Below are 13,257 nucleotides of genomic sequence, written 5' to 3'. Positions count from 1 at the left end.
CCTTCTCTCTCCCTCAAATGACTGCAATTCCCAGTTAGTTCTCTGGGGGTGAGGGGACAGCTATTAAACCAGTTCAAATCTCTGGCGTAGATAACGCCCAGATTGTCTTGCTGGTTTGGATTAGAGCAGACCAAAACCAACAGAGTCTCTCCCAGCTCAGCTCAGAACGGCTGATTTGGCAATTCCAACCCCAAACGTGCAAATGATTAGGAATGCCTAAATGGCGTGTTCCCTTCAAGCCATGCATTCTGCTCATGTGAGCAATAAGAGTTATGGAAGCTGGAAGCTACAGCAAGTGCCGATCACTCCGCAGTGCGTCGTAAACGCGAAGGTTTACGGCAAGCACGCTCGCTTTAACCTGCTGCAAACTTTATGGGAGGGCTGGCTAACCCCCGGACTGGGGCCTGATCTAGCCCCCAAAGGCATTTATACTGCCCCTGCCCTCCTCAGATTTCAGTGGTAGAAGCATAGAGAAAAATAATGTAAAGCAGACACAGTGCGGTTGGGGTGTGTGTCCCCGCCAGTCATCATATGAATCATCTGATGAGCAGGTAGAGATAACTCTCCCCTTCAGCTGATCTGCATATGTCAGCAGGGACAGGAGGTGTGTGTGTGTGTGTGTGTGTGTGTGTGTGTGTGTGTGTGAGAGAGAGAGAGAGAGAGAGAGAGAGAGAAGGTTGCTTTTGACCAAATTCATTGGCCTGACAAAGTGTGAAGGTAACCTTTGTGTCCTCCAACAACAACAACAACAACCTGGACCCTGAGATCATCTTCTGAGGCCCTTCTTCATGTGTCTCCTCCTCGAGAGGTGCGGAGGGTGGCAACATGAGAACAGGGCCTTTTCTGCAGTGGCTCCCTGTCTGTGGAATGCTCTCCCCAGGGAAGTTCGCCTGGCGCCTTCATTATACAGTCAAACCTCAGATCCCGAACGGCAATGTTTTGGCTCCCAAATGCTGAAAACCCGATTTTTGAACATTTTTCGGAAGCCGAACGTCCGACGCGGCTTCCGCTTGAGTGCAGGAAGCTCCTGCAACCAATCAGAAGCCGTGCCTCGGTTGTTGAACATTTTGGAAGCTGAAAGCGCTTCCAGAACAGATTACGTTTGACAACTGAGGTTTGACTGTACACCTTTAGGCACCAGGCAAAAGCATTCCTTTTTAACCAGGCCTTTGGTTGATTTGATTGACATCCTATGCCCTTTTAAATTGTGGTGGTTTTTTTGGGGGGGGTATTGGGTTGTTTTTTTTTATTTTGATTATTTATTTTGTAGTTTTATATTTTGATTTTGTTCTGTGAACCGCCCTAAGACCACCAGGTATAGGAGTGGTATATAAACTCAATAAATAAATAAATAAAATAATAAAATAAAATAAAATAAAATAAATAATAGTAATAATGATAATAAGTTAACCAGCCCTGCTTAACAAAGTACAATCTACTCCCTTCAGTTCCTGGCTTGCAAGGTTAATTCAAAGAAGATAAAGCAAGTATTTTATAGATGACTTTTTTAAAAAAAGGGGGGGGAATGAAAGGAGGGCGACGAACAAGGAAGAATATATCTGAAGTGTATCTGAAGAAGTGTGCATGCACACGAAAGCTCATACCAAGAACTAACTTAGTTGGTCTTTAAGGTGCTACTGGAAGGAAAAAAATATTTTTTTGTTTTGACTATGGCAGACCAACACGGCTACCTATCTGTAAAAGGAAGAATGGAGATGTTCACTTCTTTACACCTCTGAATCTGAAGGAGATGATGTATGCCTTTAAATCCTCTTTCTCCACCCACCCTTGTTCCTCTGTTATCTTTTGATTTGCTGTGCCCCCCAGCCCCCTTCCCCCGTATGGAGATGAGAGGCAGGAATGGGGAGTGAGGCACCTATTATTCGCAAGAATTGCCCCCCCTCTAAGTGGGTAAACAGAGACAAAAGCAGACCCTTGTCCCTTGAGCTAACAAAGGATACCTAAAAGGGGTGTGTGTGTGGAAGCAACATAAAGAAATTCAGGGGCATTTCATTCATTCAATTAAGGGAAAACAACTTAGCCGCCACAGAGATGGGCAGCCCTTCCGAAGCGGCCAATTTGGCAAGGAGCAGTAGCCTTTGTTGCAAAGTTTCTCCTGTCCCTGAAGGGCTAATTGGCTTGCCAAAACAGCTTTTGCTGTCCCCGGGGATTAGCGATTGTTTGGCCACTCTTGCTGTCTCCCCTGTTTGCAAGCACGATTTGACCCTCTCTGCTTCCTGGATGTCCAAGAGAGGCTGCCAAGAGGGAGAGGGTCAAAAACTTGATCCGGAGGTCCACCACCGCGTGACGGAGAACGGAAAGGCGGCGGCGCCTTGCAAAGAGGGGAAAGCATATGAGTTGGGCAGGAGATATGAGTTGGGCATGTTCTGCTGGGGTGAAGGGGGCCGAGTTGGAGAAGCTCATGGAGGGTTAGGTTGTAAATGGCTACTAGTCACCAGGATGTTCCAGGATCACAGGAAGTATTGTGATAGGAATTTTGAGGTCTTAAAGGTAAAGGGACCCCCAACCATTAGGTCCAGTCGCAGACGACTCTGGGGTTGCAGCGCTCATCTCGCTTTACTGGCCGAGGGAGCCGACGTACAGCTTCCGGGTCATGTGGCCAGATGACTAAGCCGCTTCTGGCGAACCAGAGCAGCACACGGAAACGTCATTTACCTTCCTGCCGGTGCGGTACCTATTTATCTACTTGCACTGGCATGCTTTCAAACTGCTAGGTTGGCAAGAGCTGGGACAGAGCAACAGGAGCTCACCCTGTCGCGGGGATTGGAACTGCCGACCTTCTGATCGGCAAGCCCTGGGCTCTGTGTTTTAGACCACAGCGCCACCCGCGTCCCTTTTGAGATCTTAGATGCAGTAAATGTTCATAAGTGTACCAACCAAGCACGTACATAGATCAGCACAGGAAGACCGACCTGGAGCCATTTTTGATTCCCAAACTGACCAAATGTTTTCTCTGCAAGGTCAAAGGAAAATGGAAAAGCCTCCCCATTGTCTTTTCCTTCACAAGTCCTGCCTTAAGGGTATGTCTGTGTTTGAATAGGGTGTGAGCCTGTGACATGGCCCAGGAACTAAGTATTTATCATTACAAAAATACTGGCCAGGCTCCCCAGCCAATCCGATCAAATAACCTGCCAGACAGGAGATAAACAACAACAGGAGAAAAACAACATTCAAATTTCTGTTGTAGACCGCTTTTTCTGTGATGTAGGTATGATGTATCTGGGGTGGTGGTCTTAGATTACACCTCTTCTGTGATGTATGTATGATGTTTCTGGGGGTGGCCTTGATCTACAGGGTGGCAATTTCAAAAGTCTATATAAGGCCTTGCTCGCCACTGTTCTGGGTTCCTCCTCCCTCCTTCGTGAGGTGAGTGAGGACCCTGTTGCAACAGATCAATAAAGATCAGGCTTACTAGCTGCTTTGCTTCTCAATATTCTCTGGTTGGCCTCTGTTATTTTCTCCTACCAATAGGGAACCTATGTAAGGACTCTGTATGGGCTCTTGATACCCCATAAGGCAAAAGGGCAATTTTTGTTTACAGCAGTATGCCCCCCGAAATACCACTTGGTGGAGAACAAGAGCCAAGAAATGTGGTTGTCCTTGTGTCCTGTAGGCTACCCATAGACATCTTGCTGGTCACTTTGGAAAACAGGATGTTGGACCAGGCAAGCTCTTGCTGTGATTCATCACAGTTTGTAATATACTCTTAAGATGGATATATATGTGTGTGTGTGTGTGTGTGTGTGTGTGTGTATATATTCATATTCTTCCCACCTTGGATCAAATCTATGCTTCCAGGTGCCATAAGAAAGCTGCAGAGATAGCGCAGGATAGTGCGCACCCCGGAAATGATCTCTTTCAGCTTCTGCCTTCTGGAAGAAGGTACAGGGTTATAAAGACTAGGACTAGCCGCCTGAGAAACAGTTTCTACCCAAATGCGATTTTGGTTTTAAACGCAGTGTAAGGTAGTCTCTGGAGGGACGCGGGTGGCGCTGTGGATTAAACCACAGAGCCTAGGACTTGCCGATCAGAAGGTCAGCGGTTTGAATCCTTGCAACGGGGTGAGCTCCTGTTGCTCGGTCCCTGCTCCTGCCAACCTAGCAGTTTGAATGCACGTCAAAGTGAAAGTAGATAAATAGGTACCACTCCGGCGGGAAGGTAAACAGCATTTCCATGCACTGCTCTGGTTTCGCCAGAAGCGGCTTAGTCATGCTGGCCACATGACCTGGAAGCTGTACGCCGGCTCCCTCGGCCAATGAAGCGAAATGAGCACCGCAACCCCAGAGTCGGCCATGACTGGACCTAATGGTCAGGAGCTCACCCCGTCGCGGGGATTTGAACCGCCGACCTTCTGATCGGCAAGTCCTAGGCTCTGTGGCCACCCGCGTCCCTTTGTAGCCAATAACCTACCGTCAAATGCTTTTAGTGGGGCAGGGGGCCTTCTTAACAGCACCCTCCCCACACACCAGCCTCACAACTATGCGCAGCAGTACCACTGCATTTTCAAAAGGATGCGCTTGTCCAAGTCAATCAAATCTACTGCCATCATGACAGCCATAACAAGAAAGCATTGCTGCCTGTGGCCTCTGTGTTTAATGTGCATAATTAGCAACACGTTTCGAAATGGCAGGCAATACTCTCCAGCATATATGTATCTCTCTCTCCTGCCGCAGCTATAATTCCATAAATTAAATTAATAAAGTGCGGCTCCCAACCCAGGAGAGTCTTGAAAGAGGAAGACTGACTTTGCAGCAGTCTTTTTACGGCTTTTTTTTTGGGGGGGGGTGAGGCATTTTAGAAAGTGTGTGGTTTCGAAGGCTGAAAACAAAACCTCGCTTAAAAGCACGGAGGCCTGATCTCATTCCCGCATAATTTTGATGGATTTATTTGAAAAGGGTTCTCTACTTTTTGTTTGTGAGGACAGACGCCAGCTTGGTTGTAAGCCAACGTTTCTCTCAAGTGGGGATTTGGGTGGGTTTTGTGTTGGGGTCTCTCTCTGTGTGTGTGTGTGTTTGTGTGCAGCGGGAAAGCTCCCATGTTTGGGGGCTTTTTCAGCAACAGAGGCTAGTTCATTAGTGCTGACCCAGGAGCTCCAGCGGGTGCAGAATGCCATGGTGAGGCTCCTTACGGGATCCTCGCTGCGAGATCACATTCATCCGGTGCTATACCAGCTGCACTGGCTCCCGGTGGAGTGCAGGATCTGGTTTAAGGTGCTGGTTTTAACCTTTAAAGCCCTATACGGCTTAGGACCCTCGTACCTACGGGACCGCCTCTCCTGGTATGTCCCACGGAGGACCTTATGGTCTTAAATAAAAACACCTTGACGGTCCCGGGCCACAGGGAGGTTAGCCTGGCCTCAAGCAGAGCCAGGGCCTTTTCGGCTGTGGCTCCGATCTGGTGGAACGCTCTGTCACAAGAGACTAGGGCCCTGTGAGTCTTGACATCTTTCCGCAGGGCCTGCAAGACAGAGCTCTTCCACCAGGCCTTTGGCCAAGGCACAGCCTGACCCCCTCCTTTGGTAATCCTCACAGAACTCTAGCCCAATGGTTGCCATTAATTTGATTTGAATCGATTTTAGAATGAATTGACTTTAGAATGCTGTGTTACTTTTATTGTTGTTAGCCGCTCTGAGCCCGGCTTCGGCTGGGGAGGGTGGGATATAAATAAATTATTATTATTATTATTATTATTATTATTATTATTATTATTATTATTTATTAGGGAATGCCCCACCAACTTCAGTTGACCCTCAGCCAGGAACTGCCTACCTGCCTTCTGACTTATCCATCAGGCGTTAGATCTGTGAGGGGCAGGTGCGGCTCATCCACCTGCGAAGGTAGCCCATCTAAGAGAAGAAAAACTCTCATCCTAAACCTCCGCTGCCTTGAGGGATAACTTCAAGAGAAGACAAGGCTAAGGAGTCAACCCTACACAAATCCAGAGTGGAGTCCCTAAGACGGTTGGACGGCGCCTTGTACGCCTCCTTCCGGCAACTTCTACAGCCAAGCTGGTGCCGAACGTCTTGATCTGCTTTCCTTTGGGTCACATCAGTGAAGCCAAGAGGAGGTCTTGTTGTCTGGGGAGCCCAGGGCCTCCAGACACACTGCCCAGGCTTATGCCCCAGGGAGGTCACTTCGGTGCTGCTAACACAGCGGTTTGACTTCACCCCTGGAGGTGCACTCCATTGTCTCTTGAGTCAAGATGGGTGCCAACAAGAGGGAGGTGGATCTGCCTGTCATTGGCTGCTGCTCCACCGACTGACGGTCTCCCTGCCTTCACCCCAGCAGTCACAATGTACACCAACCACAACCACCTTTTAGTTAAGAAAAGACGAGAAACGATCAGGGACATGAACCTTATAAAACCAGGCAGGGGTCAGCAAACTTTTTCAGCAGGGGGCCGGTCCACTGTCCTTCAGACCTTGTGGGGGGCCGGAGGAAAAGAAAAGAACGAATTCCTATGCCCCACAAATAACCCAGAGGTGCATTTTAAACAAAAGGACATTCTACTCATGTAAAAACAGCAGGCAGGCCCCACAAATAACCCAGAGATGCATTTTAAAGAAAGGGACACATTCTACTCATGATTCCTGGACTGTCCGCGGGGCAGATTGAGAAGGCGATTGGCCCGGATCCAGCCCCCAGGCCTTAGTTTGCCTACCCATGGTGTAGGGAAAGAGGACAGAGGAGCTTTGACCCTGCTCTCGTGATTCTATAACCTTCGGTCAGCCAATGAAGCTGAATTGTGGGAGATTCAGGACCCAGGGAAGGAAATACACACAGCACAAAGCTAACTCACAGAGCTGGTGTCTGCTTTTGAATGTGTGCACCAGAGGGGCATACTTTGGCCCCCACCTGTTGCACAGTCATCAAAACCTTTGGTCACTGTTGTTGCACGTTGGGCTGCAACGCTGCTCAAGGAATCACAAGTCGGTTGACTTTAGTCAACGAAATGTGCATGAAAAAAATTAAAATAACCCACAGCAGTTCTAAAGGAGCAAAAGCCTGTGTTGCAGCAGAAACAGAGGAGGAAATGCCTTTTCTGAGGTGGAGCTTACAATCAACAGTTTTTGTTTCTTTTTGTAATGGAAACAACAGCAACAAAATTAAAAAGCCATTACCTGATTAATCAAGGGCACCACTTTAATTGATGGAAATATCTCAGTTTAAGCTTTTAACTGAACTGGATGAGCGTTGCAGCAACAGATGAACTGCCAACGAATGCATTCGAAATATGCTGTCCTTTCTTTCGTTGCAACTTGACATTGAATTTAGCCAGTTTGTATAAACTGTGCCCCACCCTGACACCCGGCTGCAAGTCCATGCAAACTGCTGCATGGTGTGAACTGGCCCGTTTGTAAGCAGGTTCACTCGCTGCTTTTTAAGATAGGAAAAAGACATGCTCTGATGCAGTCCGTGGGGCAGGTAGCACATCACCCAGAAATCTTAGCCAACACAGTGCAGTCCAGATATTCCTTGACTCCAGCTGCCATCAGCCCCTGCCACCATGGCTGGTGCTTAGGGGATAATGAGGACTGGAGCCCAGCAAACATCTGCAGGGCCGGCTGTTCTCTAGCCCTGACCTACAGTACGTATCATAAATGTATCAACAGGTCAACTTCGCTTGGGGATTTTGTCGGAACTTGAGTTCGGCAAAGCTGCTCCTCCGATCGAGTCCTCTGACAGTGATTGACCACCTGAGCCTTTGATGAGACTTCAGGCACGTTCCCTCATTACGCAGAGTATACAAGCAGCAGAAGGACGAGAAATATGAGCTACATTGCTAAGAGTTTCATTTCTAACTACGCAGGCAGAAAAGAATATACATCCTCTCTCTGTGAAAGCAGAGAGGCAACTGGTACAAAGAAACAGGAAACCAGTAATATCAACATCCGTCTCCCATCTCTGGTGAGACTTCCAACAGTCTGGAATTTCTGGAATGTAAACAGAGTCTTGTGACTCCAAGCACTGCACAGTGGCACAAACAGATTTGGCCCTGCTGAATTTTGCTACAGTCAAGATTACTAGTTTCAAACTGAAAACCAAGAGACTTCGTACATCAAACACACTCACCTGTGTCTTCACCTCTTGGGCCATACAATTATTATTATTATTAACCACATGCTGATGCAGTAATTGCTGCTATTCCCACCCCCACCCCCAAATAACTTGGCAAGGTGGGAAGGAGAGATGGAATGGGTAGGATAAACATGGATATGACATGATGGAAGTTGCAAAAAAACAACAACAACATTCCCCCTCCGTTCAGCCTAAATGCCTGAAAAGCCAGGCTTTTCATACATTAGGTGAAAGCGCTTGTGAACATGGAGAAAAGATGCCATCTGATTTACTGACTCGGGTGCGTGCAAACAAATGGGGAGGGTTGTCTACCTGGGTTTCAAACACAGAGACAAACGAGGGAGAAAAAAGAGGAAAGGAAGACCACCGTACCTTTCACTACCTTATCCAGATAGTGGGCTTGGGAGATAAAAGACAGGACATGTAAAGTAGGGTTGAGTCAAGTGCAGTACAGCTTAGTACGAGACAGTGCAGAAGTGTTACAGAGGCGCCGGGAAGGAGAGGCGGAGGGTCAGAGGTTGGGGAAGGGGGAAAACGACAACATCAGCAGCAACAACAACAACAGGAGACCGAGCCTTTGTTACGGAGAAGCAGAAAAGTGGCAAGGAAGGAGGGGACAGTACCAATACCATCAGTCAAGGAATGGCGAAAAGGTCTGTTTATTTATTCTGGGTGCTGCGGGTAATAAGGTCAGAATAAATGACAGCCAGCCTGAAGGTCCTGCGAGCCTTTTCACGGCTATAGCAACCTCTTGCCACGGCCGCCGCTAAATGCATTTTTCCTCCTGCCTGCCTATCATTCATTTAGAAGGCATCAACACAGCGCTTTATGGGGTAACGTAAAGCGGAAAAGACCAGCCGCCAGCTCCAAGGACCTGGGAATCCCCCCCCCCCCAAATCATTTTCTGTGCAATTAATAGTTCGTGCAGTGTCACCGTTGAACGTGCTGCTTTGCGTCCAGCAGCACCAGCAAAAATGCCAGGTCTCTCCCGCAAGGAGCTTACAATCTAGCTTTCTGGCAGAAGCCCAATTTTAGTTTTTAATCTTTCAATCATCCACATGTGATCAGCATTTCATAAGAGACATATAGCTCAGCTAGTTAGAGTGTGGTGCCGATAATGCCAAGGTTGGAGGTCTTATCCCCGTACGGGACAACTGCATGGCAGGGGGTTGGCCTAGATTGTACTCAGGGTCTCTCCCAAATCTATGAAAATGTGAGGTGGTAAATGTGTGCCAAAAGTAAAGACAGATCAGGTGGGTCGTGAGTGCTTCAGTTCTGAGACAGGCAAGCAGAACAGGGTCTGAATATTCTACCTCTTCCCTAAAGAGCTATCAGCACTAAAATAAAAAAAGGAAAAGAAAAGCCCTGAGTGTTCTGAATTTTGACGGACAGCTGTCTATCACAGTGATCACAACTGGTGACGTCATCTCGCAACCCAGACACTGAGCGGACCCTTCAAAATCTCTGCTAAGCCAAGGGAGACACAGCTTCTCCCCTCCCCCTCATGGCCGGGGGGGCCTCATCCAGGTCCCCGACTAAAAGGTGGCACACATGCACCAAGGAATGTGACAACTTACGGGGGTGGCGGCAAGGTGGTAGATAAAATTTAGAAATAAGCGAACGACATGGGCCCCTAGGCCAATTTATGGCAAAAGCAAGAGTAAGTTTTGAAGTGTGTTCCATAGTTGCCAGACAATTCCTCCCACTCTTTGTGCTTGCGCTCACCGTCTCTTAAGAGGGGCGTTGAACCAGGGTGCGCCCCCTCGCCGGTACAGCCTGAAGCCAACCGCTTTGACTTTGCAGATTAACCTCGCCGAAGGGGCAGGGCAAATACCACGACAATATAAAGGGACTCGGCAGAAGAAAAGAGAGTTTAAATGGCCGGCTTAAGGTCAGAGCAAGAGTGGCAGAAATATAAAAGAACCCCCGGGAAATTTAGCCGATGGGGTGACTGACCAGCTCCTTTTCTTCTGAGCAGTCGACAACTTCAGAAGTTGGGGGGGGGGGGCTGGGGGGTGCTTCTGAGGAGGGGTGGGGTGAGATATTTTCGGCTAAAGCTCTCATCCTGCCGAGCTCTTTGCTCTTATTTAAAACGTCGTCCAAGTAAGGACCGGGCAAAGCTTGCTTCTCCAATTTGGGCACCATTCCCACGCTCCTTCCAATCTGGCTCTCAAACGACTCCTTGTATTTTCCATTTATTCTTGCCCCCACTCCACTCCACCCCGCCCCTCCTGCACTGGCTCAGGCAAGACCACCCAACTAGAAGGGTCGTGACCTCCGAAAGAATTTTTTTGGCGCGTCCCCGCCCCCCCCCACTTTCGAGTCTAGACTCTAGTATGTCTAAACGGGCAGGCGGAAGCACGGGATACGTATTTGCAAGCGAGGAGGTGAGGAGATTGATGACTTGGCTCCGGGATGGGACAACCTCAGCTGGTTCAAAACATTCGCTCAAGGATAAAGGAGAATGGAAGCACCTGGGAAACACTGCCAGGAGGAAACGCCCGACAGGTTTAGAAACTCATCCAGACAGCCCAAATTGCCTGGGTCACCACTGCAGTCTCTGGGAGAATCTGCCATCCTTTTGCAGCGAAGAGCCAGGCCATGGGGCCTGCAGAATAACATGGTGCAATTCTTGGTGCACCGCTCCACTTAAGGCTGCTTAAGGTGGGAGATTGCATGGTTGGATGATTCCTTATTATAATAATATAATAATAATTATTATAATAATTTACTATTTATACCCCACCCATCTGGCTGGGTTTCCCCAGCCACTCTGGGCGGCTTCCAACAGAACACTAAACTACAATAACCTATTAAACGCTTCCCTAAACAGGGCTGCCTTCAGATGTCTTCTCAAAGTTTGGCAGTTGTTTTTCTCTTTGACATCTGGTGGGAGGGTGTTCCACAGGGCGGATGCCACCACCGAGAAGGCCCTCTGCCTGGTTCCCTGTAACTTGGCTTCTCGCAGGGAGGGAACCGCCAGAAGGCCCTCGGCGCTGGACCTCAGTGTCCGGGTAGAACGATGGAGGTGGCGACGCTTCTTCAGGTCTACTGGGCCGAGGCCGTTTAGGGCTTTAAAGGTCAGCACCAACACTTTGAATTGTGCTTGGAAATGTATTATTATTATTATTATTAGCCCAGTCCAAATCTGGTTGAAAGGTATAGGAAGTAATAAATGGTTACCAGACCAGGCAAAAAATGAATTGGCTCAGTAGGTTGCAGGACAGTGCAAGAAAATAAATAAAAGAAGAAACCCTAATAAAGGAAAGCAGGAGAGGCCCGGAATCTGTCCATCAACAGCATGCTGTTAATCAGAAGACTGGTGGTTCGCACCTATTCAGGGCACGATTATTGCAATGCAGGGGGTTGGACTAGATGACCCCTGGGGTTCCTTCCAAGCCTACAATTCTATGAGTCTAAGCATCTAGGCAGCACACTGAGCAGGTACGAAACTCACCTGGTCACTGTCTCCCTCCGTATGGGGAGGTGCATTGCATTTCTGCTTAAATCATTGCAATCAGTTGGGTCTCCGGCTGTTTTCGGACTACAACTCCCATCATCCCTAGCGAGCAAGTCCAGCGCTCAGGGACGATGGGAACTGTAGTCCAATTGCAGGCCCTAGTTTGGGAAACCCTGGTCGAACGTTAAGGAGAAGCCTCTCCCGCTTCTGCCAGAGACTCCTAGCAATGTTTACCTGCGCACATGTCAATTACGGGTCAGGATTGGGGTTCAGCCACTTGGGGGGGGGGAGGAGGGGTTGGGGTGGATGACACAATTTTTATCAGGGATAAAGCAGGCAGGGAGACAAGATGTAACGGCGATTTATGGCCGACGGCGCATGTGCCCATGCAGAAAAATCACACTGGGATGAGCGGGGATGCTTGCCACACACAATGATCTTCCATGCCAATGTCCTTTCACATGTGCCAGTTCTGTTACTCCTCTGTCCCCCCGCCCCCGCTCCCCCAAATACTGGATTTTTATGGTGGTGTAATGCTTGTTTTTTCAGTGATTATTATGTTCATGAGCCTATGGACAAAACGGTGCAGAGCCACTGGGAAGACTTTCTGGGTGGTGGAGAAAAAGGGCTGTGTGTGAAAAAAACTCTCTTTCTCTCTCTCTCCCTACACCCTTGACAGACCATGCTGCATTGCAGGGGGTTGGACTAGATGACCCCCCCCCCGAGGTCCCTGCCAATTCTACGATTTTATGATTCTATAGGATAAAAGCAGCAACAGGGGCAGAGACCTCCTAAACATGGACCATCAGCAGCTCCTTGTTTTAAGTGTTCAGAGTAGAAAAGGCAGCATGTAAGACTTAAAACCATAAAGGATGGACCATCAAGAAGGCTGATCGCCGAAGAATTGATGCTTTTGAATTATGGTGCTGGAGGAGACTCTTGAGAGTCCCATGGACTGCAAGAAGATCAAACCTCTCCATTCTGAAGGAACTCAGCCCTGAGTGCTCACTGGAAGGACAGATCCTGAAGCTGAGGCTCCAATGCTTTGGCCACCTCATGAGAAGAGAAGACTCCCTGGAAAAGACCCTGATATTGGGAAAGATGGAGGGCACAAGGAGAAGGGGACGACAGAGGACAAGATGGTTGGACAGTGTTCTCGAAGCTACCAGCATGAGTTTGACCAAACTGCAGGAGGCAGTGGAAGACATGAGAGCCTGGCGTGCTCTGGTCCATGGGGTCACGAAGAATCGGACACAACTAAATGACTAAACAACAACAACAACCAAGACTTAAAACAGGGCAGTCTCAAATACTGCCCTGGGTTCCAAACTGTTTAGGGAAGCTTTTAATGTTTGATGCATTACAGTATTTTAATATTTTGTTGGAAGCCGCCCAGAGTGGCTGGGGAAGCCCAGCCAGATGGGCGGGATATAAATAATAAATTGGAAATTGGAAATTGGAAGAAAGGGATGTGTAGAAATAAATGGGCATCTCCAACCCCATTGTCCAACCCGGTTACTGAGGTCCAGCTCCGAGGGCCTTCTGCTGGTTCCCTCACTGCAAGAAGCAAAGTTACAGGGAAGCAGGCAGAGAGCCTTCTCGGTAGTGGCACCCGCCCTGTGGAACACCCTCCCATCAGATGTTAAGGAGATAAACAATCACATGACTTTTTACAGACATCTGAAGGGAGCCCGGTTT

General features: G+C 48.5%; 1 protein-coding gene across 14 annotated transcripts in view; it reads right to left on the bottom strand.

Moving 5' to 3' along the window:
* Positions 1–13,257, bottom strand: part of TENM4 (teneurin transmembrane protein 4) — a 645,582-nt gene that overhangs the window by 110,719 nt on the left and 521,606 nt on the right. For 9 of the 14 annotated variants that reach the window (XM_083609383.1, XM_083609392.1, XM_083609391.1 and 6 more), the window contains one exon: positions 8,472–8,498. The exons of the other annotated variants lie outside the window; for them this stretch is intronic. In XM_083609383.1, coding sequence (XP_083465509.1) covers positions 8,472–8,498 — 27 coding nt within the window. The remainder of the gene's footprint in view (positions 1–8,471; positions 8,499–13,257) is intronic. 14 annotated transcript variants of the gene reach the window in all.

This window comes from Podarcis filfolensis (assembly GCF_964270895.1).
Source record: "Podarcis filfolensis genome assembly, chromosome: 4".
Lineage (NCBI taxonomy): Eukaryota > Metazoa > Chordata > Lepidosauria > Squamata > Lacertidae > Podarcis > Podarcis filfolensis.
Note: the sequence above shows the minus strand (reverse complement) of the source record. Positions and strands in the feature narration are given on the sequence as shown.